We start from the raw sequence: 25,520 nt of genomic DNA on the forward strand, positions 1-25,520 counted from the left end.
TTTGTCCTACAGTATACATACATGAAATAAGATATTTTCGGGCAAGTGTGATGCAGAAAACTATATTTTACATGTACTTAATTTTTCATTTCAGCTACTACAACAAAGCTAAGGAGCTATCCCGACTGTTCAACAACCGGCCCGTGCCCCCCGCCAAGCTCATCGCGCACTACGTGGAGCTTGCCATTCAAACCAAAGGTAATATCTTACAAACTTTTATTTAACTTGCAATGTACAGACAGCATAGAGAAATCTAAGTATAGAAAGGTAACTCTATACGTCAGTTTTCTTACCAAAACGCGAGTTATTTTCTGCTTGTAATATTAGTTGTAAATTGTTTTGGCAATACACTTTTCGACAGTAGCGACACTCGTGACATCTAGTGTCAAGTAGCGGTACTGGGAAATCCGTTACTTGTCGACTACGAAAGTGTTTTGGTAAGAAAACTGATGTATGGAGTGAGCACTCTATGCTTACTTATTGAAGTGAAACTTCTTATGCGAATTCCAACAAGGTTGCGTTAAACGTTTAACGCTGTAATCGGTGAAACTGTAATATACCTATAAACCATATGTATTTTAGAGCATTATTTTCATCTCCGCATTACGAAGTTTCACTTCTTCCGCGCGGAGGGACTCCACGCACAATTTTTTTTATCTATGGCTATGCTCTAAATAAAGCAAAATTATTGAATTTTTACATTACATATTAAATTATTTAGTCACCTGCAATAATTTACGGGCTGAATATATGTAAGTATAAGTCATAATGACCAACTTTTACTATGGGGCAAACCCCGAAACCGCGAAAAAATATTTACTCTTCCATAGAAAATGTCAAGGTCAAACAGCCGATTTATTTTCGCGATTTCGGGGTTGATCCCATAGCTGTGCCCATAGTAAAAGTCGCTCAGTACGACCTAAATCCGTAAATTACTGTAGCTGACAAAATAAACATCCTATATAAATGTAATTTGATCTTTATCTTATATATTTCACAGGTGCACTACACCTACGCTCTCCGACGTACCACTACGCGTGGTACGAACGCTACATGCTCGACCAACTCGCGGTGGTCTTAATAGCGCTGTACGTGGCCGTAAAGTTGGTCAAATGCGTCCTCAAGATGGCGCTGAACTCAATTTTAGGGAAGCCCGCCAAAAAGGAAGGAAAGAAAGTTAAAAAGAATTAAGAATGCGTTATTTAGACAAAATTAAGTGGATACTCAACAGTTGAGTTATTTAGGTTTTAAGAAACAAGTTTAAAATAGAATAATTCAATGAAATGGGAGAATCATCACACGTGAACATAGAGAAAAATAAGTAAAGAAAGAGTGGTAACTTCATACACCAGTTTTCTTACTAAAACGCGAGTTATTTCGTAGTCTACATCTAGCGTCTAGTAGCGAAATTTATCTGTACTGCTAGTTGACAATAGATGTCGCGACGAACGTAAAATTGAGTTGGCAATACATTTTTCGTCAGTAGCGACACTTGTGACATCTGGTGTCAAGTCGCGGTACTGATAAATCCGCTACTGGACGTTAGATGTCGACTACAAAATAACTCGCGTTTTAGTAAGTATGTATGGAGTTACTTTCTTTACTTATATTTCTCTATGCATATGATTTTTACTTAAATTATTGATAACTATTACTTAATACAGAAAGTGACAGGCTTAAAACTGATAAAGACATGGTCATTATTTGTAATAAAGAATCCTTGGTTGAAAGTATATTTGAACTTACAGCTAGTACAAATACTCTGTGATAAAAGTGCCTCAAAATAGTTAAAATATTGTAATATGTATAAATAAGTTGACAAATGATACTGTTTGATACTAAAATGTTTTAAATAAAATAGAATTAAAAAGAAACTTTTTTCAAATTACCAGTTCTCTGGGATAAGGTAATATAGTATAGTAGTTCTCACGCCACGATCTAATCTATTTGAGCTACCAGATCAAGCCTCCAAAACCACCTTGCACTTATTTACGACTTCGCAGCTTTGCGAGGCTTGACGTGGAGGCTTTACGGGAAAGTGCACGTAATGAAGATTGGTCGGTGGTACTGTCGGCACAGTCAATGGAGGAGGCGGTATTGTCATTAAGCAATATTATCTTAAAGTTGTATGATGCGCATGCGCCTATTCGTTCGGTAAGGCTGAAGCGCCCACCCGCGCCTTGGATTACAAATGTGGTTCGCATGGCTATGACTAGGCGAGATAGGGCATTCCGAAAATATAAGCGGGATCGCTCTGAAGAGAACTGGCGCTTGTTCAAGATTGCAAGAAATCGATGTAATCAGATGGTGCGAGCAGCGAAGCGCAAACATATTTTCAATAACATTGTTCCATCATCGCCTAAGGAAACTTGGAAATTTTTAAACTCAATCGGTTTTGGTAAACAACAGAGTCATGGCATGTCCTTTTCCTCTTTTTCTTTAAATGACCTGAACTCTCACTTTTCGAAATCGACCACATTAGATCCTGTCACTAAATCTCATAGTCTCTCTCTCATCTCCGCCCTGCCCTGCCCCTCTAATACAAGTTTCTCTTTTACATTGGTAACTGATGATGAGGTTGCTAAGGTTATTAGCTCTATCAAATCTAATGCTGTTGGCCACGACGAGGTTAGTAGACTTATGTTAATTTGCATTTTGGAATGTATTCTCCCAATTATAACCCATGTTATAAACTTCTCACTGTCAACTGGGGTTTTTCCGTCGTTGTGGCGTAAAGCACATATTATTCCCTTACCAAAAGTTTCTAACCCCAGTACACTAAAAGATTTTCGTCCCATCTCTATTCTCCCTTTTTTGTCTAAGGTCTTGGAAGCTATTGTACACAAACAACTATCTGCTCATATCTACTCCAACCATGTCCTCACTCCATTTCAATCAGGTTTTCGTCCTGGCCACAGCACTACCACGGCATTGCTTAAGATCGTTGAGGATGTGAGGTTAGCTATGGAGTCAACGCAGCTGACGGTTTTGGTGTTGATTGACTTTTCAAACGCATTTAATGCAGTTAATCACGATCTCTTGTTGGCTGTGTTGAATCACTTGAATATTACGTCATCAACGGCTGAATGGTTCGCCTCATATCCTCAAGATCGACGTCAGATGGTTCGCGTTGACAGTTCTGCATTTTCTGACTGGTGTGACCTCACGTCTGGTGTTCCGCAGGGCGGAATACTATCTCCACTTCTTTTTTCCATTTTTATTAATTTGATTGCGTCTCACATTGCATGCTCTTACCATCTTTACGCCGATGACCTGCAATTGTACGCCCATAGTAGTATTAACGATCTGGATTTTGCTATAGCGAAAATCAACGAGGACTTGAATCGCATTTCTGCTTGGTCCCGTTGTTTCGGCATTTCCGTGAATCCGTCCAAATGCCAGGCTATTGTTCTAGGAAGTCCCCGCTTACTCTCCATGGCCGACATTGCTCACTTGCCTCCTGTTGTGTTCGGGGATACTCCTGTACCACTGGCATCACAGGTGAGGAACCTGGGGTTGATTCTTGACAGCGGCCTGACGTGGGAACCGCAGGTGTCGGACGTATGTCGCCGGGTCACTAACACACTTAGAGCCCTATACCGGCTTAAGCACTTCCTTCCGATTGGCACTAAGGTGCTCCTTGTTCAGGCTCTTGTATTACCTATTGTAGATTATGCTGATGTATGTTACACGAATATCACACAAGTTTCTCTGAACAAGCTAGATCGGCTTCTTAATAATAGCATCAGATTTATTTTCGGACTCCGTAAATATGACCACATATCTGCATATCGCCGTCGGCTTAACTGGCTCCCTGTTCGTGAACGTAGATCGTTGCGAATTTTGTGCACACTATACTCTGTTTTATTCGATCCAACAGCACCCGACTATCTCAGATCCAAATTTCATTTTATAACTGCCCGAACAGGTTGCACCCTTCGCGAGTCCCGTAGTCTCAAGCTTACTGTTCCTTGTCATAGTTCTGGTTTTGTCTCTAACTCCTTTACCGTTCAGGCGATCCGGCTTTGGAATGATCTCCCACTCAACATCAGAAAGACTCAAACCAAGCTCTCGTTTAAGCGTATGTTGCGCAAGCACTTTTTCGACAAGCTCTCTGGTTAGTTGTCCTTCGTAGTCATAGTATTTTTTGCACTGGGTACATAAATTAATATATATGTATGTATATTTATTTATAGTATATTTATGTAAGTTTATAATCGTTAGTATATATTATTTATCGCTATTTTGCTTGTTTTAAGTTACTTATTCTGTTTTCTTTTTGTTTAATGCCTGCACGTACTACTGTTTCTGTTTAGCCTGATGGTTGACTGGTAGAGAATGCCTTTAGGCATTAAGTTCGCCATTTGTACTTTATTTGTTATATTGTCCAATAAAGTTTAAATAAATAAAAATATAGTCTATCAAACAACTTTGTCAGTAGAAAAATTAGAAAATTTGTATGAGACGATAACCCTTAGTGCCAACATTTTTTAAATTTGCCGCTTTTTTCAACTGACGGAAATGGCTTGACAGACTATAATTGCTGAATCAGACATTGTTTATGTTTATTGACCGAAGCGTAGCGTAGGTCTACGTTTTGACTCGCGCAATCTGCTTTCGTATGTCCAGATGTTCTCCTCTACAGGCAAATTTGACTATGAAACTCCTTCTATTATGACTTGAAGACTCCGAGGAGGAAAAAATACTGAAAAGACTGGCAAACCAAACAAACCGACATGCACGAAGCAGACAAGCACACTGACATCAGAATAATGCACGACTGATATATTAAATATATGTATTATTTAGTTATCATGCGTCTCGCTTGCGCCAATACATGTTCGGAGTACGAGCTATATGATGTTACTAACATGTTGTACTAACTTGCAAAAGAGGCCTTGAGGCCTACTTGCAGAATAAATTTTTGAATTTTGAATTTTGAGCGAAATACACGATAAATTAACTGAAAAGATGTCATTCATCTTTTAGATGTTAATGACATCAGTGTACGTTCGAATTAGCCTGTTAGGAAAACATTGTTTCAAATGTCCATCTGTACCTCTAGTGTAAATTTATTCGATAGCGAAACGTGACGTACGCGTTTGCGTTAAGTCTCATTTTGTATGGGATTTTGAACAGCGCGCCAAGCGGGACGTTTTGGAAACTCAAAAATCTCATACAAAATGACACTTTAACGCAAACGCGTACGTCACGTTTCGCTATTGAAAAAAATTACACTAGGGGTACTGTTCTACTCTACATGTCACATTTCTAAACTGATTTCCGTGTTTTTTTGAGTAGGTTCGATAATAGGGTGGTCCAAAAATATAGAGTTATGAAAATTCTATTTCCATGCGGGTTTTTTAAATTCCTATCTACGTAAAAAGTATCCATAGCAACTTTTGAGCAATTAAACATCATTTAAAAGTCACTATAGATGAAATAATTCTGCCATACAAAATTGTATGAAAATAAATGGACCCATCAATAATTCTGCTTTGGAAAATCTACTCCCAAGTCCGATATTTCTGTATAAAAAATTCAGTTACTCTACGGCACCCTAAAAGTTATGTTTGTCTGTGGCTCTTGAGCGCCAGTTCTAGAGGGCGCCACTGCCGCTGTCAAACGCAGATGCACAATTGATGACGTCACACTGCATTGGCTCCAGGGCTGCGGCAAGACATTTTTTTTCTTGATTCGTATAAATTATACACCGTGTGCTCGAGTAACCCGACAGATTTTAACCACGGATTCCTGAGGTCGTAAGGAGCTAAAATGTTATATGAATTTGGTCAAATTCGGCAAAAATATATATTTCTTTTGTGCGTGTCTGTTTTTGTTGCACGTGACACGTTATTTCTTCTTACATGTCCGCGAATAAAAACATTACAATTAATAAATAGATAATATATAGTTATTTGTTTTACAAGGGAGTAAAGTTGTTGTTTAACCGCTCGTGCTAATATTGATACCATATATGATAAGTGGAATCTTGAGCGTTGCGAGGATTTTAAGGCTCGAGGGTTAAACAAACTTTTCCTCCGAGTGAAACACATTTTTCACCTCACCAATGCGAGGAAAATACTAACTATGAAATACCAAAAACATTCAACAGGTTCTTTAGTTATAAACGGGGCGGTTTGACGATCGGTCTGGCCTAGGGAGTGACCTTGCCTATGAAGCCGATGGTCCTGGGTTCGAATCCCGGTAAGGGCATTTATTTGTGTGATAAGCGCAGGTATTTGTTCCTGAGTCATGGGTGTTTTCTATGTATTTAAGTATTTGTATATTACATATATCGTTGTCTGAGTACCCACAACACAAGCCTTTTTGGAGCTTACCGTGGGACTTAGTCAATCTATGTAAGAATGTCCTATAAATAAATAAATAAATAAATATTATAGGACATTATTACACAATATATTATGATATTTATTATTTAAGCGAGTGTCGACAACCCTGCAGGTGTCGATGAGCATTTTTACAGCGATTTGGCAGCTTCCCTGCGACTCCTTGTGGTGTGGTGCAAGCCATAAGCGGACGCGGGTAGACGGTGTCCCTTTGATTGAACTTGACGCCTATCATGCGCGGTGTGTCATTGTGAACACCTCTTCCTAACTCCTGACTCCCTGAATGCACGATGGTTGACATTGGGCCGTAGCCAACGGGTTAGGGGTCTACGGCTGCGGGTACTATTCTTAAACCACGTTCGCCAGTTCCTCCCTCCCCGCTAGCACGTGCCATCTTAGTAGACCTCCGATTCCGTTCGTAATGAATGAAGCTACGGCTCAACTTTTACTGAGATCGGAGCGCTGCGCGAGCGGCATGCGTCCGAACTCGACGAGGCTCGCCCGCCGTCTGGCATTGCTTGCGTAAAGGACTCATTTCGTCGGGGATAGGCAATATATAACTACCGCGCAACTGGGTCAAAATTCTTTTCGTGGTATTGTTTTATGTCCCCAAAAAATATGAAGGAGTATAGCTTTTTGTATGAGATGAAATTTAGTTTTTGTTATGGTAAATGTAATCTACTGCTAAAGTGGCATGCAATAGCACTTGATTTTTTTATTTATTTGATAAAATACAGAAATACAAGCGTTACAGAGTGGTCCAAAACAATAGGTTCACAACAAATATTTTGGTTTTGGTTTGATCGTAACGACATATTACAAAAAAATGCAAATATACAAAATAATGTCAAAAAGGCTTTGAAATTGAGATTGAAGGCACTAACCTGGATTTAGAGGGGTCGTTAGCTCCTCTTTCAGGCGGCGAGGGCCCCGGAGACCAGGGGACCGATTTTTGAATTTCGAGCGCTCGATTGCGTCACTCGTAAATCTGTGGAAAACGGCGAAATGTTATTTCAGAAATACGAGCGATAGAAATTGGGAATCGAGTGGTATTGACCACTCGTTTTCAATTCCATTAGGATAATTTAAAGGCCTAGTAGTGGAGATATTATTGAACAAAATACACGAAATCGAGTGGTCGAAATTCAAAAATCGAGTCCCACCTCGTGCACTCGCCAGACCTCTAAGGCTACCTGCACGCCTGAATATACCGCAACTCCAGCGTCCCTCCGTCCAATCTCAAGGCACAAACTTAATTTTTAACAATTTTAAGCACGATTACTAGGATTAATCGAGATATTTAACGAAAACCAGCAAATATGCAGCTTTTGGCGCGGAACTTCTAGAAAGCGAATGTGACACGACAGTTTCTAAAAACGAATGTACGAATAGTGTTGCCACAACGATAGTTATTTTTTTTACTTTTGCGTTAAATACGCGGAATTGCACTATCCCTGACAAGTTACGATTTAGTTCTAAGAGACTAAGATTATATGAAAACCTTTACTTCAAGGATGACTCACGCTAGACCGGGCCGGAGCTTCCGGCGTTTCGTTTTCTATGAAAAGCTCCACGTGATCACCGATCAGCCGTCATAGAAAATAATGTGTCGGACGCCTCGGCCCGGGCCCGGCCTGGTTTAGTGTGAGTCATCCTTTAAAGTAGATTATGCTGGATAGAGATGCGTTTTTTATTTTCACTGAAGTAAAAAGACGTAACTTAAAATATTAACCATTCGTGTTTCGACTTTTGACAAAAACCATTTTTTTATACTACGTCGGTGGCAAACAAGCATACGGCCCGCCTGATGGTAAGCAGTCTCCGTAGCCTATGTACTTCTGCAACTCCAGAGGAGTTACATGCGCGTTGCCAACCCTAAACCCGCCCCCCTCGTTGAGCTCTGGCAACCTTACTCACCGGCAGGAACACAACACTATGAGTAGGGTCTAGTGTTATTTGGCTGCTGTTTTCTGTAAGGTGGAGGTACTTCCCCAGTTGGGCTCTGCTCTAGATCTGGAATGACATCCACTGGCCGTGCCCTACCACACAAAGCGAGATCATACCTGGAAATCTACTTATGTTTATTTCCGGGGCTAGCTAATACTATCGCATATCAAAGAACCTATTATTTGTCGATGCCTTACCTCTTGTGACTCACACACTGGAGCCCCGGAACGAAGCAAAGCCGCAAACCTGCAATTACTGTCCGAGCAACCGCCTTTTATGGGCGCCTACTCGACACGTGATATTGCAAGCATGGCTAAATAGGTAAGCAAGAACATGCATATAGTTGCTATGCCCCGTTTCGGCAACTTGTATCTTAAGCGCCAATTACATACACACTTCCCGATATCGGGCCCGAAATCAGTCCCGATTTTGAGCCTGATAATCGTTTTCCATTTCACGAAATATCAGCACGTCGTTAGAAATATTTGAAATGTGAAATAGTTATTTGATTTACAAGGAGGCAAAGTTGTTGTTTAAGTAAGTAAGTAAGTAAGTAAATATTCTTTATTGCACCAACAATTATACATTTTACTTACATACATGTAAAACTACAAATGAATTTAACCGCTCGAGCTAATATTGATACTCGAGCAAGCGAAAGATTCCAAAATTGAACCACGAGCGTAGCGAGTGGTTCTAGAAGTGGATTCTTGAGCGTTGCGAGGGTTTCAAGGCACGAGGGCTTAACAAACTTTGCCTCCGAGTGAAACACAACATTTTTCACCACACCATCGCGAGGAAAATACTAACTATGAAATACAAAAAAAAAACAATCCAAATCAAATCCAAATGAACTTGATTAAAAATTTATCATCCAAAATCATCATTTAAAAGTCAATTCTACCAGCTAACATAAGGAAATGACTCAAAATTTGCATCTGATTACTTTGCCCCACATGTGGATAAAATGCAACTTTCTCGTTAGTTTTTAACAATCAAGAGGGCCTTTACCAGTTGGTGTGGTGAAAAATACTTTGTCTCTAACTAAATGTTCAATGTTTGATATTTTTGCATATGAACCTTTTTTTTAATATTTCTAATATTGTAAACGATGTGCTGATATTTGGTGAAACAGAAAAATATTCTTTCTCGGGCCTGAAATCGGGTCTGATATCAGCTAGGTAGGGATTGCAAACCGGATTGGTTTTCAATCCGGCCGGATCCGGCTGGATTTTGGCCGTAGTCCGGCCGGATCCGGCCGGACCGGATCCAGTTTGGTATAGGGATATAAAAGTTAATTAAATGACATATTTTTCTAGTTTTTTGCGTAATACGTATTCCTAAATCTATAATTTGAAGTTAATAAATAACTTCTTAACAATAAAATAGAACTTGGTAGTAAAAAGTGTCACAATGTCAATATCACTTTAAAAACAAAAATTTTAAATCGGTAATTTATTATATTTAACCATTCAAAAGTGCTCAAATTTTCGTTTACAATTATAAATTTGCTTAGTTTCCAAAGCCTGATGATGGGATGTGGGGTGGGAATTGGAGCTCCTTGAAAGGACAAGTTTTCGTAACTGTTCTTTGATTGAATTCTTTGTAGAGTCTGTTCGGAAAGAGAAGAGTCGTGGAATGTATTGGGCCCCATACATTCCACGACTCTTCTCTTTCCTCACAAACTCTAACGTTGACATCCATTCTAGCATAGAGAAATAAGAAGTACATAGATTGCTCACTCCATACATCAGTTTTGGTACCAAAACGCTTATTATTTTCGTAGTCGGCATCTAGCATCGAGTAGCGAAACTCTCAGTACTGCTACTCGACAATAGATATCGCGGCAAACAAAAAGTCTAATGCTCAACTATTTTCCGCTAATATTATAACCAGAGTAACCGGAACTCTATTTTCAAATCCTACGCTTACTATTATTTATTACTTTTAACGAAGATATTTTACTTTTAACCAATTATGATATTAAATGCGCCCTAGTATTATCTTGCTCTAATTTATTTGTCCGAAAAAGTAGTAGACTGTATGACTTAAAAAAAATGTACATTTTTAATTTATGGAAAAGTATATTGGTCAAATTATAAGGAACAACACACGACACGACGTTCTCATGCGAAAAATAATAGAATGTAGGATTGAAAACCATCGCGGAAAAGGAAAGTTGCATAGATCAAATAAAGAATTGGCTAGACGTACTCGTAGAGTAGCATGTACCAGGAGATGAAGGAAATTGCATAAGATTGGATGAAATTGTAAAGACACAAGATTCTCTCTTAAATTTGAATAGAAAAGAATCTATATTTTATCATATATATACATATATCGGAGAAAACTAAAGATTATCAATATTATCATATTCTATATTCTTCATTCACACATATTGATGAGCCCAACTGTAGTCGGTTAATCTCCTATCACAACATCATGACACGACATGAACCTTCTCTTTGGCATAAATTACAAATGCCTTCCAGGGCATCTCCATCCTTTCATTTTTCCTTCTATTACAGTATTTATGTAATCGTCATATCGTGCCACCAACATGAAAGAAGAAGAAATCCTCTTCTGTTCCCAGTAATCGTCATAATAAATATATTTTTATCTTACTAAATTTAAACCTTTTCATTCGTTTTTTGTTCTGTTCAACTTCATACCTCGTATCCGTTGCCTTTTCCTCATCTGAAACGCACAGCGCGTGCTGTATTTAGGCGTTTTTTTATTATACCGGATCCGGTCCGGATCCGGTGATTTTTACCGGATCCGGTAGTGCCTGAAAAGTGCCGGATCCGGCCGGATTACCGGATCCGCCGGACCGGATTGCAATCCCTACAGCTAGGCCTGATAAAGTGTGGATGTAATCGGCACTTTAGAGAAATAAATGTCAAATAGTGCTGCAGTGGTGATGCATCGAGCAGACACCTATCTATCAAATAGCGACCCGCCGGCTTCGCACGGGTTACACCAGTGTTGCCAGGTGAGCGGGAGATAATTATCGTATTTGATTGCCAAAATTATCGTACCGATAAAAAAATATCGTACGTCTATCAAAAAGGCACTACTCCCAATTTTTTTTTCTCTTTGGTAGTAGTAAAGAGTAGTGTAATACTGTAGTATATTCGGTACAGTAACCCTGCCTACCGAGTAGCAGGTCCCAGGTTCGAATGAGTTGCGTTTTTGCGCCCGATGGTCACCTATGAGAGAGTCTGCCAAGCAACTCCGGTAAAAAAAAATGTGACAAATTTCGCTTTTGTGTCTACTAGTAAATTTCTAACTTCAGCCGCAACTATTATTTCGGTATCTGATGGGTTAAATCAGCCCCCCTTTTTCGCATCGGAAGTGGCCTTCCTTTTTGGACTTTCGTCAAGTTCTGCCGTGGCAGACTATCAAATTCGGACTTAGCATCACTTTGGGACACTATTGTGCATTTCATCGCGGTATCAAGACGGTATGAATTTTTGCAGTCGGCTCATCTACCATACATCTAGCGCGACTTTAAGTATGGAGTATATGGACTCGTGTGCGAGAACGCAACTCATGCTAGCCGGTCAGGTAAGGGCATTTATTTGCGTGTTAATCACAAATATTTGTTCCCGAGTATGTAATGTAGGTTCAACCGCCAAAAAGATACAATAATTTCAATTGCACCCAACTCATGTATCGGTCTCAAATTATTAAAGGAAAGAGCTTAAATAAAATGTGGAAAACGTTTTGAAAGTTAACAGACAGCGATCAGACTGGTTATCATTTCGCCATAGCATTCCTCTGTAACGACATCTAGTTTCATTCTGATTGGTTGCGCAGACGAGATCCCGATTAATACCAATTAGAAATTAAACGAACTTACCTGTAAGTGAAATTCATGGTCGAAGGCTTCATGATAACGCCTACTACTTAGTTATTATACATCATTGAAGAAATTTGTGCAGCGTAATAGTAATGTAATTTGGTCTTGGGTGAGATACAAAGATTATAGCGAGCAAAAATTTTGTAGGTATAAGTATATGAATAATGTAGAAGCTTTACATACAAAACTGATGAAGCATAGAGTGCTCACTCTAACATCAGTTTTCTTACCAAAACGCGGTTTATTTCGCAGTCGACATCTAGCGTCAAGTAGCGGATTTATCAGTACCGCTACTTGACACCAGATGTCATGAATGTCGTGACTGATGAAACGTGTATTGCTACAATTTACAACTAATATTACAAGCAGAAGGAGTTGAAAATAGAGTTCCGGTTAATTCGGTTATAATATTTGCTGAAAATGGTTGAACATTAGACTTTTCGTTCGTCGCGACATCTATTGTCAAGTAGCAGTACTGATAAATCTTCTATTTGACGCTAGATGTCGACTACGAAAATAATAAGCGTTTTGGTAAGAAAACTGATGTATGGAGTTAACACTCTATGCTTACTCAGTAGTGACCCTACCCCCCCTACCCATCTACCTATGAAGCCGGTGGTCCTGGGTTCGAATCCCGGTAAGGGTATTTATTCGTGTGATGAGCACGGATATTTGTTCCGGAGTCATTACCCACAATACAAGCCTTCTTGAGCTTACTGTGGGGCTTAGTTAATTTGTGTAAGAATGTCCAAAATTTACTTATTTATTAGTTTATTATTATTTATTATATTGGTTAACCACTGCGTCAACTAGTACAGCAAAGGGAATGCCACTGGCCAGAAAATTGCCCGTTTAATTCAGCATAATGACATGTTGGCGTGGACCTTTCCAAGGTATCATTTCGGATAGATACGATTCATAAACTAGTTTTATAACTTGACTTGTACCTGGGCTATAACCGCGAAAATCAAAGTTCGCTAATTGCGGGTACCTTTCTCTTTTACTCTCACTAAAACGTAATTAGAATGATAGAGAAAAATGCCCGCAAACTTCGATTTTCGCGGTAGGCCCCCTGGTTCGCTTTACTCGCTGACAAGAGGCAAAAACGACGACAATAAGGCGTCTCAGTGTCGTTTTCCGCAAATTTCCCTTGTCAGGCCTGTGGTAGATAATGTCAGTCTCGCATCGGTCTACTCGGCCACCAAAAACGGACGTCTCTCCAGCGTTACGTCATAAATCATCTCCCTCTCTTTATTCGACAAGCCCCAAGCAAACCCGTTTTCAAACGACTACTTCGCAAGCATCTTCTGTCAAAAGAACTTAAATAAGGTTCACCATCATATCATGTATATGTACATAATTATATGTAGGTATTAGTCTATCTTTTATACATTATATAAGTAGTAGTATTTAACTATTTATATATTTTTGATATTATTTGACTTCACGTTTAATTTTTTCCTTATTATTTGTTATAATTTTTTCCTGCACCAACATACACAAATGTCTCTGTTTGACTGGTAGGGAATGCCTATTGGCATTAAGTTCGCCATTTGTACAATTTTCTTTATGTGTGCAATAAAGTTTAAATAAATAAATCATCTCCAATAGACTCAAAGGCCAATAATGATATAAAAATAAAACATTTATTGTGGCAAGTCGGTGTGGTTAAGGCTTCTATAGAAATGGGACGTGATTTTTGGGTGTACGACCGAAACCGATTTTTTTGCCGAAACTGAAACTTTTATAGATGTTAACGTTGTAAAAAAAAGGATGAACATTAGATATAAAAATTTATTTATATGTAATGTTCATCGCTATATAAAAAAAAACAACATAATACGTGCAAGTGGCTTAAAAACATCACGCCTATTCAAATTAAGAAACTCTAAGTTGAATTGACTTATCATTATAGAAAGCTAGGCCAACGCGATCCGAAAGTACAATGATGTAAGTTTCGGCACGGCCGAAAGTTTCGGTAGTTTTTGACCGAATCGGAACTTTTGGCCGAAACATGAATTTTGGGTCTTCTTCGGTCTGACACTAGTGTTTTTAGATAATTGTTGGGCAACCCGCGTAGCCAACGTGCCAATCGCTAAGCTTCGTTCCGGTAAGCGTAGCGTAGTCATCCCTCTCTATCACTCTTCAATATTAGTGCGACAGTGACAATTGTGTTTCGTTCGCTACGGAGCGTTAACGATTGGCACGTTGGCAGGGCAACGAATTCAATCGATCGCATGCGATTATCGTAACGTTTGTAGAGGCCATTAGCTTGGTCCAACTCTAGTTGTTATTGTACACCAACGATACGCAGCTGCTATTGACAGCTGTCAGAAATATAGGCCAGTCAATATTCTGGCAGCTTCCCGGTTCCGAAATAAAACTATGCCAAGACAACAATTAGTCTTTATATAATCATACATTTTTAGATTTATTCGTGGACATTTTCTAGCTCATATTTTGTAGACCTTTACTAGCTTTTAAAATTTGAAGACCAGTTTGGCCTAGTGGGTAGTGACCCTGCCTACGAGGCTGATGGTCCCGGGTTCAAATCCTGATAAGGGCATTTATTCGTGTGATGAGCATGGATATTTGTTCCTGAGTCATGGGTGTTTTCTATGTATTTAAGTATTTATAAATATTTATGTATTATATATATCGTTGTCTAAGTACCCTCAACACAAGCCTTATTGAGCTTACTGTGGGACTTAGTCAATTTGTGTAATAATGTCCTATAACATTAAAAAAAATAATCGAGTACGATATGTAAGTCTAAGCTAAAGGCAGACCAAGACAAGTTGGCAGTGATTTTGGCAGCCCTGACAGTAGTATAAAATTTTGGAACATTTTATTCTCACACTGCACCCACCTTAGCAAATTTCTGTTTGGCTCAGTGGTTGACTGGTAGAGAATACCTTAAGGCATTAAGTCCGCCTATTGTACTTTTTACTTGTATTTTACCTCCTATTACTACTACCTACTACCTTACTATACCTCCACCTTACAGAAAACCGCAGCCAAATAACACTAGACCCTACTCATAGTGTTGTGTTCCTGCCAGTGCGTAAGGTTGCCAGAGCTCAATGAGGGGAGGGAGGGTTGGTAGGCGTACATAGGCTACGGAGACTGCTTGCCATCAGGCGGGCTGTATGCTTGTTTGCCACCGACGTAGTATAAAAAAATTGAGCAATAAAGTTTAAAATAATAATAAATAAAAATATGACGTTTATTTAACACTTGCACGGGCTGAGCTATCAAATTACTGCCAACTTATCTTGGTCTGACTCTAGTGACAATATTTTGAACGCGCGATTTTTGTATGCGATAAGCGCTGCGTTAAACGCGTGCCATTTTAAATCAGATAATTAATTACGTCACACAAATTTTTGAGTTGTTTGACCCCGATTGAAAAATGACAAAGCCTATAGGGACCGTGCGCGTTGGCGGGTCTGCCATCTTGTGGTCTAAATCGGAACCATAAACGGGCACATTTACACGTCAAGTGTTTTCTTGTGCATAGTAGGTTCTGCCATCTTGTGGGCTACATCGGAACAATAAACATCACATTTACGCTTCGCGCCAAAAATCTGACAGCTCCTGTGCTGCCTCCTACAGTTCATGCACGCTCCCTATTGTCATTTTTCCGACATTCTGCCATGATCGCATGCGTTCAACGCCGCGTCTATCACATAAAACCGCACGCTTTGTAGTAAACGTCAATTCAACTGAAGTAATGAATGGTTTTTTTTTAGTTTATTCAGAAATGATTACAATTCAATTCAATTATTTATTTGTGTCGAATCTAGGGAGATCCATATAGTGTTAGTACCAGAGCCCGTACATTTCATGCCGTTGACAGAAAAATGACGTCACGCTACATAGAGTACATAGAGTAGATAGAGATAGAGATGGAGATAGAGTTTGACGACCGGTTTGGCCTAGTGGGTAGTGACCCTGCCTACGAAGCTGATGGTCCCGGGTTCAAATCCTGGTAAGGGCATTTGTTCGTGTGATGAGCATCGATATTTGTTTCTGAGTCATGGGTGTTTTCTATGTATTTAAGTATTTATAAATATTTATATATTATATATATCGTTGTCTAAGTACCCTCAACACAAGCCTTATTGTGCTTACTGTGGGACTTAGTCAATTTGTGTAATAATGTCCTATAAATATTTATTTATTTATATAGTTATATTCAATTCAATTAGCCTGACTATTTACTGACACATTTATCATTCTGTTGTGTTTCTTTGTCACTGTTTTTAGTACCCTCAACACAAGCCTTATTGAGCTTACTGTGGGACTTAGTCAATTTGTGTAATGATGTCCTGATATTTATTTATTTATTTAGAGTATGATTCCAATTAGTATTTTCGTAATAATTAATCATTAGTCAACCTCTTTAGGTAACTTTATGATTAATTTATGAAATAATACATACTTTTGGTTTTTAACAGTGTAACAAGCTTTTATTCACGTAACAAGAGCTGGCGGCTTCCTCGCACAACGTATCAGTATTGCGATACAACGAGGAAATGCCGACAGCATCCTTGGTACAATGCCTCAAGGGCCTATTTTAGATATAAGCTAGTTATAGTAATCATCTGTATATATCCATTATGTATATTGTTATTGTCAGTATTTATTATGATACCTATCAATAAGTAAATTATCTAGTAGTAACTCCCTGTATGTTACATTACGTCATATTTGCGTCAACGGCATGAAAAGTACAGGCCCTAGTACAGTACATTGAATATCAAAATTAATTGGGGTTGGTGACATAGAATTTACAAATAACTTAAAACACACATAACACATGGCACAGTACGCGGAACTTTTCTATTCTACTAAAACGACAGTAATTTGCCCGGATAATCTGTCATTTTAGCACAAAGTTGGTACGAAAGCAAGATAAATGGCTAAACTGGCCGATCGAACTGTTAATTTTGTATCTGAGATATGTATAACATAAGCAATAATTTTCTGCCTAAAATTACATTATTAAAAACCGGGCAAGTGCGAGTCGGACTCGCGCACGAAGGGTTCCGTACCATTATTTATAAAAACGGCAAACAAATTATGTTTGTTGTATGGGAGCCCCCCTTAATTATTTATTTTATTCTGTTTTTAGTATTTGTTGTTATAGCGGCAACAGAAATACATAATCTGTAGAAATTTCAACTGGTTAACTATCACGGTTCATGAGATACAGCCTGGTGACGGACGGACGGACGGACAGCGAAGTCTCAGTAATAGGGTCCCGTTTGACCCTTTGGGTACGGAACCCTAAAAACACATTTAATTATTGCCGACTGTATTTGTTAACAGATTTTTGTAATATCATTTGTATTACCTATATAAGTGTCTATTTTCAAAGTGTTAAAACGATAAGGCTTCTAATGAATTAAAAAAATACCACTTTACTTAAAGTTCTCTAACTAATTATTAGCTAAACACGTACCTAACTAGGTGGCCTACGTCCTAGGGCACCTAGTTAGGTTCTAATGCCTGCAGAATGCACTAGCATTTCCCAAAAAGGTAAATGTGGCTTTCTCCTTAAAAAGGAGCTGCACGATGTGCTCGCAATCTGTGTCGTTAGTGATGCCCGCGTATATTCCTAGAAATACTGTCTATACCGGGTGTGGCCTGTAACACGAGCAAATAACTTAAACTTATAATCTGTATCTTTAATAAAAGTAAATAAAATCTACCCACAAATGGCTTCTTAAGAGGGAAGAATAGCTTTTCGAATATAACGAAATAACGGTAATTTTTCTATGAAATACCATTTCGGTAGAAAACGGTTTACTTACTGAATACGCAGGCTTGATTCTGCTCACGTCTACTGAATCATCCTGTATAGCAAACTATCGCAAGGAAACTCGCTTTCACGAAAAAAACCCGCATCGAAATCGGCGCGTCCGTTGGAGAGCTACGAAGCCGCAGACAGACAGACATTGGCATCAAATATATAACACCCCTATTTTTCCGTGGGGGATAAAAAGGCGATCAATCGATTTATTTAGCTTCATTGCGTTGGTATATTTAAATTGCAGCATTGACATAAGGACGGGCCGTAAGTTACGGGCAATAAGAATGGGACCAGTACAGCGGTGTTACGCACACGAATTCGAGCCAACCGTGCAGTCGAACGCCACAGCGTGATTTGTCGCAACTAGTTGCGTTTGACTGCACGATTGGCTCGAATTCGTGAGTGACACCACTGAACTAGCACCATTCTTAGTGCCCGTAATACCATTAATGCCCGCGTGCTTAAGATTTATGTCTAGTAAATAAAATATGGTTACAATTCGATGTGCTTCAAATCTTGTGACTTAAATATGAATCCCTTCCCGGTGTCTGATTCTGTTCAAATTTGGAGTGCTAACCGTAATTCCGACGACAATGCAATAATATGATGATCAGGATATGATCTGCTCTGATGATGCAGTCCGCAGGTAGCAAAAGGAACTCCAATATGGAAAAACACAAACATATCGAGTTTAGAAACCCTACACTGAGCAATGGCCCGACATATTCTTCGCAGGTTTTATAATAAAAATATTAAATTCATTTACTTCGACCAACTTAGGATCACATCACATTACATTAGTATAATATACTCAATTATAAAAATAAAATAAAAAAAGACTAAATATAAGGGTTTCGGTGCCGAATACAATTTCGTTCCATTTGGCCTCGAAACCCTTGGTCCGTGGGGTCTGAGCGCCCTTAACCAGTTTAAGGAACTATCCAAAAGGATTTCAGAGGTCACCGGTGACCGCAGAGCTGGCAGCTTCCTCGCTGATTAAATTTAACTACAGTCACGTCTGAAAATATCAGTACAGACGAAGTGCCAAAAATATGTGTAGGTACACGAGCTTATTGCCCATAAAGTAAGGTGTATACATATGTTTGTCACTTGTCTCTTTCTACTCGTCTGTTTCTACAAAGAGCATATAATCACTACGTTTGTTTCTATATTTTCAGATGTGACCGTACTAGTCAACTAAACCTACTTAGTCGGCTAAGGATCGAAAACCACGTGCAATTTATTGTAAGGTCTGTGGAGCCCTTAATTGACAGATTTAAGCAAAGAGTGAAGTATGGAGTGTGGAATTAAGAGGAGTGGCATCTCTTATGGTAGAACTGTTGCAAATGTGTCCAGCTGTCAGCTATAAATAATAGTTCCAAATCTCTCCAGAGTAGCGCTAGAGTAGCTAAGAACCTAGGCGTTATTGACGGAGTGAAGTGCGCTGTCTATGATTTGATGTTTTTGTTCAAGTACTCTAGGTATTGTAGCGCCACCTATTTAAAGTTTTTTGATGACACTTTTTGGTACATGGAGATTTCGTTCCTTATCTGCACCTTCCGTAGAGTGAAGTAAGTAACTAAGTATATATGTAGGTAAAGAGAGCCCTCTTGAAGCATTTTAAGAAAACTAACTTCGAAGCGATATCTCTAATTTGGATCCGAATCTAGCTATGTATGTGTGCGTGCATATTTATGCATCCGTATGTGTAGGTATTAAAATTTGAAATAAATAAAGTATTTTATTGTCCTTTACTATACTTTCTTTTAAAATTGTGTTAACAGGTAACTACCTAATATTGTTTTATTACGTAGGTACATTCGCTGACACGAATAGAAACTAGACGAGCGAAATGCGATACGTATCATATGACAAGCACCTACTATAATAGGTAAACATATATTTCCGAAAAAACAGAAATAGTTATTTGTTTTATAAGGAAGCAAAGTTGTTGTTCACCCCTCGTGATAGTATTTATCAATGCCCGAGCATGCGAACGATTCCAAATTTTAATCCACTAGTAAAATTTTGGTTGTTGCGAGGGTTTCAAGGCACGCGGGTAAAAAACTTAGCTACTTACAAAAAAATATGAATCTTTTATATTTATTTTCTACTACTACTAAAAAGTCTACTTAATCTTATTTTTAGAAAAAATTGTGCAGGTATTAAAAAAAGGGACCTGAGATTTGATTATAATTAACATTAATATCTCTTTAGATATTAGCGAAAAAATCAACGTAATCTTTCTTGTAGACAATTTTATGAAGATTACTTATGTATAAAAACATTTCTTGCTATGCACCCCTGTTTAAGAGTTATTTGCGAAAAACTACAAAAAGTAAATTGATTATATTTAACTTTCGCCTTTTAATATCTCATTAAATATTTATCCTAGTGAAAAAGTGTGAAGAACCTTTTTATTATAAGTACTTTACTTTTTCATATTTTAATGAACCAAATCATTTTAAAAGTATTGCAGTTTGCTAAAATATGTATTTTTTTATCAATATATGTAGCAATCTACATTTTCTACTTTTACTCTGAATATTCATGGTCGAAGGCTTCATGATAACGCCTACTACATAGTTATTATACATCATTGAAGAAATTTGTGCAGCGTAATAATAATTATCTTTAGCCATGCAAAGTTTCCGATTGCATGTAAGTCCTAAGGAAAAATCATCGCCATAAGTCTATAACTTTAATTAGGTACTGATTGTGCAAATTTGCCTATTTGTTCAACTCGGGTGAAAGGTACCTTTTCATCCCTTGGTTAACAATCTACTCTACTAATAGCTCCAGTTTAGCCTATTAAGACGGAAGGGCAACTACGAAACCCTACAAGCATGGCCCGACATGCTATTTTATGTTAATTATTTATGTTTTTTTTGCCATGGGTCAAAAGGGACCTTTGAATTGATTGAAATTAAATTTCCTCCTTCAATATCGTTTTAAATATTCATCCCAGAGAAAATTCTCCCGAGAACCTAGATTCAAAATGCTTTTGTAGATATTTTTTTTGTAGATTTTTCATGCCAACTTAGCTTCGTCTAAAGTATACAATCCCAATGACCATATACCCCATTGGCTCCTGTCAAGTGCTACCTCAAAATTGCCACTTGACAATGGTGGCTGATCATTGAGTCACTGTTTGCTTGCGCGGGAGTTGCTACCTGGGCGGCCCTTGATAATACAGGATGATTTACTAATGGAGTATTCCTGGATTTTGTCTGTATACTGTATATTTATTTTCTTATATTCATAAAAGATATCAAGTCTGGATCTATATGTATAATCTTTAACAAAAAAAAAACCAAATCGGTTTAGAGAGAAAGGAGTAAGTATTAAAAAAACGACCAAATTAATAATTTCCTCCTTCGGATCCCTTTGTTTGACATAATTATTGAAAGTCATAATGTAATGACAGTCATATTATCATTAGTCATAACTCTGAAATCGTTAACTTTTCAGGAATTTCCTTAGGTCATCCTATAGATAGGTTAGGTTGGGTTTGTTTTATGGCAATCCTGAAAAGTTACGCGTTTCTGAGAAAAACTAAATTATGTCTAACGAAAATGCGGACAAACAATACATTATGACTTAAAACTTCATGGAAAACAATATAGCCAAATAAACCCCTCCACCTTTTATTCAGTCGGTTAAAAAAGTTAGTTGAGAATAAATAAGGAATTAATTTGTTTTTTGAAATTTTATTGTATTTAATTTATTTAGTCTTAGATGTAAATAAAATAAACAAGATTCACTTAACTATAAGCGATTAAGTTTAGGCTGTGGTAGTCTGAATACTTAAAAAAACACAAATAAAAAAATATTAAGTAAAAGAATTTGATTTGTTCCCTAGTTGTATCATTTTAAATATAATAATTTTATAAACATCCTGTAGAGCAGAACAATAACGACGAGTCATTCGCTAACACAAAGGTGTCTATAATGTGTGCTCTAGACGCGGGGGCCACGAGCGAAGCGAGGAGTTACAGACAGGGTTCCGTTAAAACTATCACATATTTATTCAAGTAAATTTACTTTCAGTTTATGATACACATTCGCATTTATATTTTTACAAATAAATGCTTAGATCACATTGTTTTTAAAGCTATTCTGATTGTACTCGGGACTCGGGGACGACGAGCGAAGCGAGGACTTACAGATAGGTTCCATTAAAGCATCCACTTTTTTTAATTAAGTGTAAAGTTTTATTTACAGGATCCTACAAATTCACATTTATATTTAAAAAAAACCGATATCAAATGGTTTTCTCAATCTTAGTAAATCTGGGTACCACTGGTACACTCTAATTTTATTTTTTTAGTGGTCACTTTAGATTTAACTAAGTAAGGACAGGTCCTTTTAAAACTTGTTGTTTTAGGCTAAGTCTAAGTGGATTCTTCTTATTTTAGTTTAACAATAGTTTCCCATTGCAGGTAAGTATGTAAAAGTGCTCCTTTTTGGTTCGATATTTTTTTTCATTTTTTTAATAAATTATTAATTTTCTCTAGTTATAGCACACTCCCTTTGTCAGTAGAAAAGGCGGCCAATTTTTTAAATGTAGGCGAGAAGAGCTGACTTTCCATAGAAATTGAATTTCGCGCCTTTTTATACTGACATAATGGATGTATCTGAGTATATAAACATGTTTATTTCAATAATTCTTCGAAAAAGATTGTCTAAAAAAATTAGTCTAATGTTCAACGTGTGTTAAATCCTATGCATAAACTGTCACATTGATAAACTGAATCAAATTTAAATGTCGCATTTAAACAAAAAAAAGTAAACATTCAAAAATTGAACCCTAAAAAAGGCCAGTTAAAAGACGCCGCCGTAAAAAAACAAAAATGGCGGACGCACTCATGTGGAATGCCATTGACGCCTCAAAGATAGCTTGCTTGAATGAATTGTCTATTATATTATTGAGTATTGTCGGCTGGTAACACCTTTTTAAGTGGTTGTCTGAGAACTGCCCGTTGCCCTTGTGACGAAATTAAAAAGTTAAGTGAGATGCGCGTTGTTTTTGAGTGATGATTTGATGAAATGTAGTTTTGAAAATACTTACGTGGTGATAAATAAAGAATCCTACTATTTTTTGCAATGTTTGTCCATACCTGTGTCCGGCTTAGCTCTTACACCCTTTAAGTACTTAATAAAAAGTTATATTTTAACTGGACTTCAGAAAAGCATAATAAAATGATAAAAGCCTCTGGAAATTTTTATTTAGAAGGTAAATAAATGATACTTTCTTGATATGAATATGAAAGACCAATAAGAAATTACATTCATATACCTAAACATAAAAGTGCCATTTAAATGAACATTTGATAAAATAATGGAACCTATTTTTCCAATAATTTTAGTTTTCAAGTAATGCTATTGAAACCAATATAAATTAAAAGTTCTAGTTTAAATAATTTTTGTTGACAAGTAAGTGTAAACTGTAGGTATAAAAATAACATACTCATACATCTTATTCTACCTTAAACTGTTATTCGTATTGGAGTCATCTCATCACAATGTTATGCCAAAAAAACTGAGACGGCACACAACAATAGCCTTCTCAGCGCCATCTTGAAAAAAAAACATTAGCATACCGAATATTGTTTTTTTCTTACTTTAAACCTGAGCAGAATGCGGACTTGGGATGAACTTATGCAGGAATTGACGAAACCAGCCAGGAAAACAAATGGATTCGTTATCTGCATTTCTATCGCTCTTGCCAATTCGAGCGATCAGGTAAGGTAGTACAATTAAAATAAGAAAAAAGCTTTTGACAGAATTAACTCCCTAAAGTCTGTCAAACAACTTTGTCAGTAGAAAAAGGCGCGAAATTAAAATTTACTATGGGATGATGTGGATAACCTTTCACGCCTACATTTTTTAAATTTGACCCCTTTTTCTACTGACGGAAATGGCTTCTTCTTCTTCTTCTGGTGCCATGCCCAGTCTAATGGGCGTCGGCGGTCAGCATGGCATTCAGCTCTCTGGTCTTTGCTAATCTCTTGAGGGTGGCTGCGTCTTTTGTATGCGTCCAGTCTTTAATGTTATCTATCCATTTATTTCTAGGTCTACCTCTCCCTCTTTTTCCCTCATACTTTCCCTCGATGATTGTCCGTAACAAGTCGTATCTCTTATTTCTATAGATGTGACCCACATAGGCTGTTTTTCTTTTCTTAATGATGTTGAGTATTTCTGGTTTCTTCCTCATTCTACGTAGTACTATGTTATGAATGTTAAAAATCTCATGGACCAGTCACATTACGAATGAAGAAGTACTACGTAGAATGAAGAAGAAATGGCTTACCAAACTATAATTTTGTACAAAACGGTTAGGTATGATGGACGTATTTGTCTACGTGACCGCGTGGTAGTATCAGTGTCCGTCTCTTTCTATCGCGTGGTGTTAATTTCGTCACTGGAAGGCGCGAAATTAAAAATTTTTGGAAGACCAAATTCGTGCCTACATTTTTAGGGTTCCGTAGTCAACGAGGAACCCTTATAGTTTCGCCATGTCCGTCTGTATGTCTGTCTGTCTGTCTAATAGGGGTATTCAACAAACATTTTTTGATAAAGTGAATATATTCGGAGATAATCGCTCCGAAAGAAAAAAAATGTGTCCCCCCCCCTCTAACTTTTGAACCGTAGGTCCAAAAAATATGAAAAAAATCGTGGAAGTAGAGCTTAAGAAAGACATTAAATGAAAACTATAGTGGACATGATCAGTTTAGCTGTTTTTGAGTTATCGCATAAAGTTTCCCCTTCATAGTAGAAAGACTTACTTTAATTAGGTACTGATTATGCAAATTTGCCTATTTGTTTAACTCGCGTGAAAGGTACCGTTTCATCCCTTGGTTAACAATTTACTATACTTTAAGCTCCAGTTTAGCTTATTGTGACGGAAGAGTAACTACGGAACCCTACACTGAGCGTGGCCCGACATGCTCTTGGCCGGTTTTTTAAATTTGTAGCCTTTTTCTAGTGAAGGGAGCGGATTATACATAATTGACTTGACAGTCTCTAGTGTGAACAATGCCGAAGACACTGTCTGAGCATCACCGTATATTTAGCCGGCTCAAAATAACTGCTCTTTTTTCACACGGCTCCTTAGCGAAAACCATCGGTTAAGAGGCTGTCAACACCCAATGTCCTTGAAATTGATGTTACTTAAACAGTTTTTTAAAAAAGACTGTTTGTTTTAGTCAAGTAAGAAAAATATATGTTCATATTAATTATATTTCAAAGACCGTGGTTGTACTCGATACATGATTGAACGAAATCGGCTCGATAGAAAATAATTGCAAAGATTGGTTTTAAAATCACAATTAAACGATTCTACCTATGTCTTTATTGTTTTGACTTATGGGTCTGCAATTAAAATCACAATTTCAAAACATTTACATCTAAACCGCTAATGAGTAAAATATTACACTAATAATACACTTTTTTTTATTTAAATATTTTTCTTATTATTCCCTTGCCCAGGCCCAGTAACATGCGTCAGTGCTATCTCATTTACTCCGATACAAATAGACAG

General features: G+C 37.6%; 1 protein-coding gene across 3 annotated transcripts in view; it reads left to right on the top strand.

The window, feature by feature from the left end:
- The window catches only part of LOC133531595 (UDP-glucosyltransferase 2-like), a 28,433-nt gene extending 26,559 nt beyond the window's left edge, over positions 1–1,874 (top strand). For all 3 annotated transcript variants that reach the window (XM_061869907.1, XM_061869905.1, XM_061869904.1), the window contains exons 9-10: positions 95–198; positions 1,001–1,874. In XM_061869907.1, the coding sequence (XP_061725891.1) occupies positions 95–198; positions 1,001–1,191 (295 nt within the window). In that variant the 3' untranslated portion in view covers positions 1,192–1,874. The remainder of the gene's footprint in view (positions 1–94; positions 199–1,000) is intronic.
- Positions 1,875–25,520: the final 23,646 nt, after the last annotated feature.

This window comes from Cydia pomonella, chromosome 25 (genome assembly GCF_033807575.1).
Source record: "Cydia pomonella isolate Wapato2018A chromosome 25, ilCydPomo1, whole genome shotgun sequence".
NCBI lineage: Eukaryota > Metazoa > Arthropoda > Insecta > Lepidoptera > Tortricidae > Cydia > Cydia pomonella.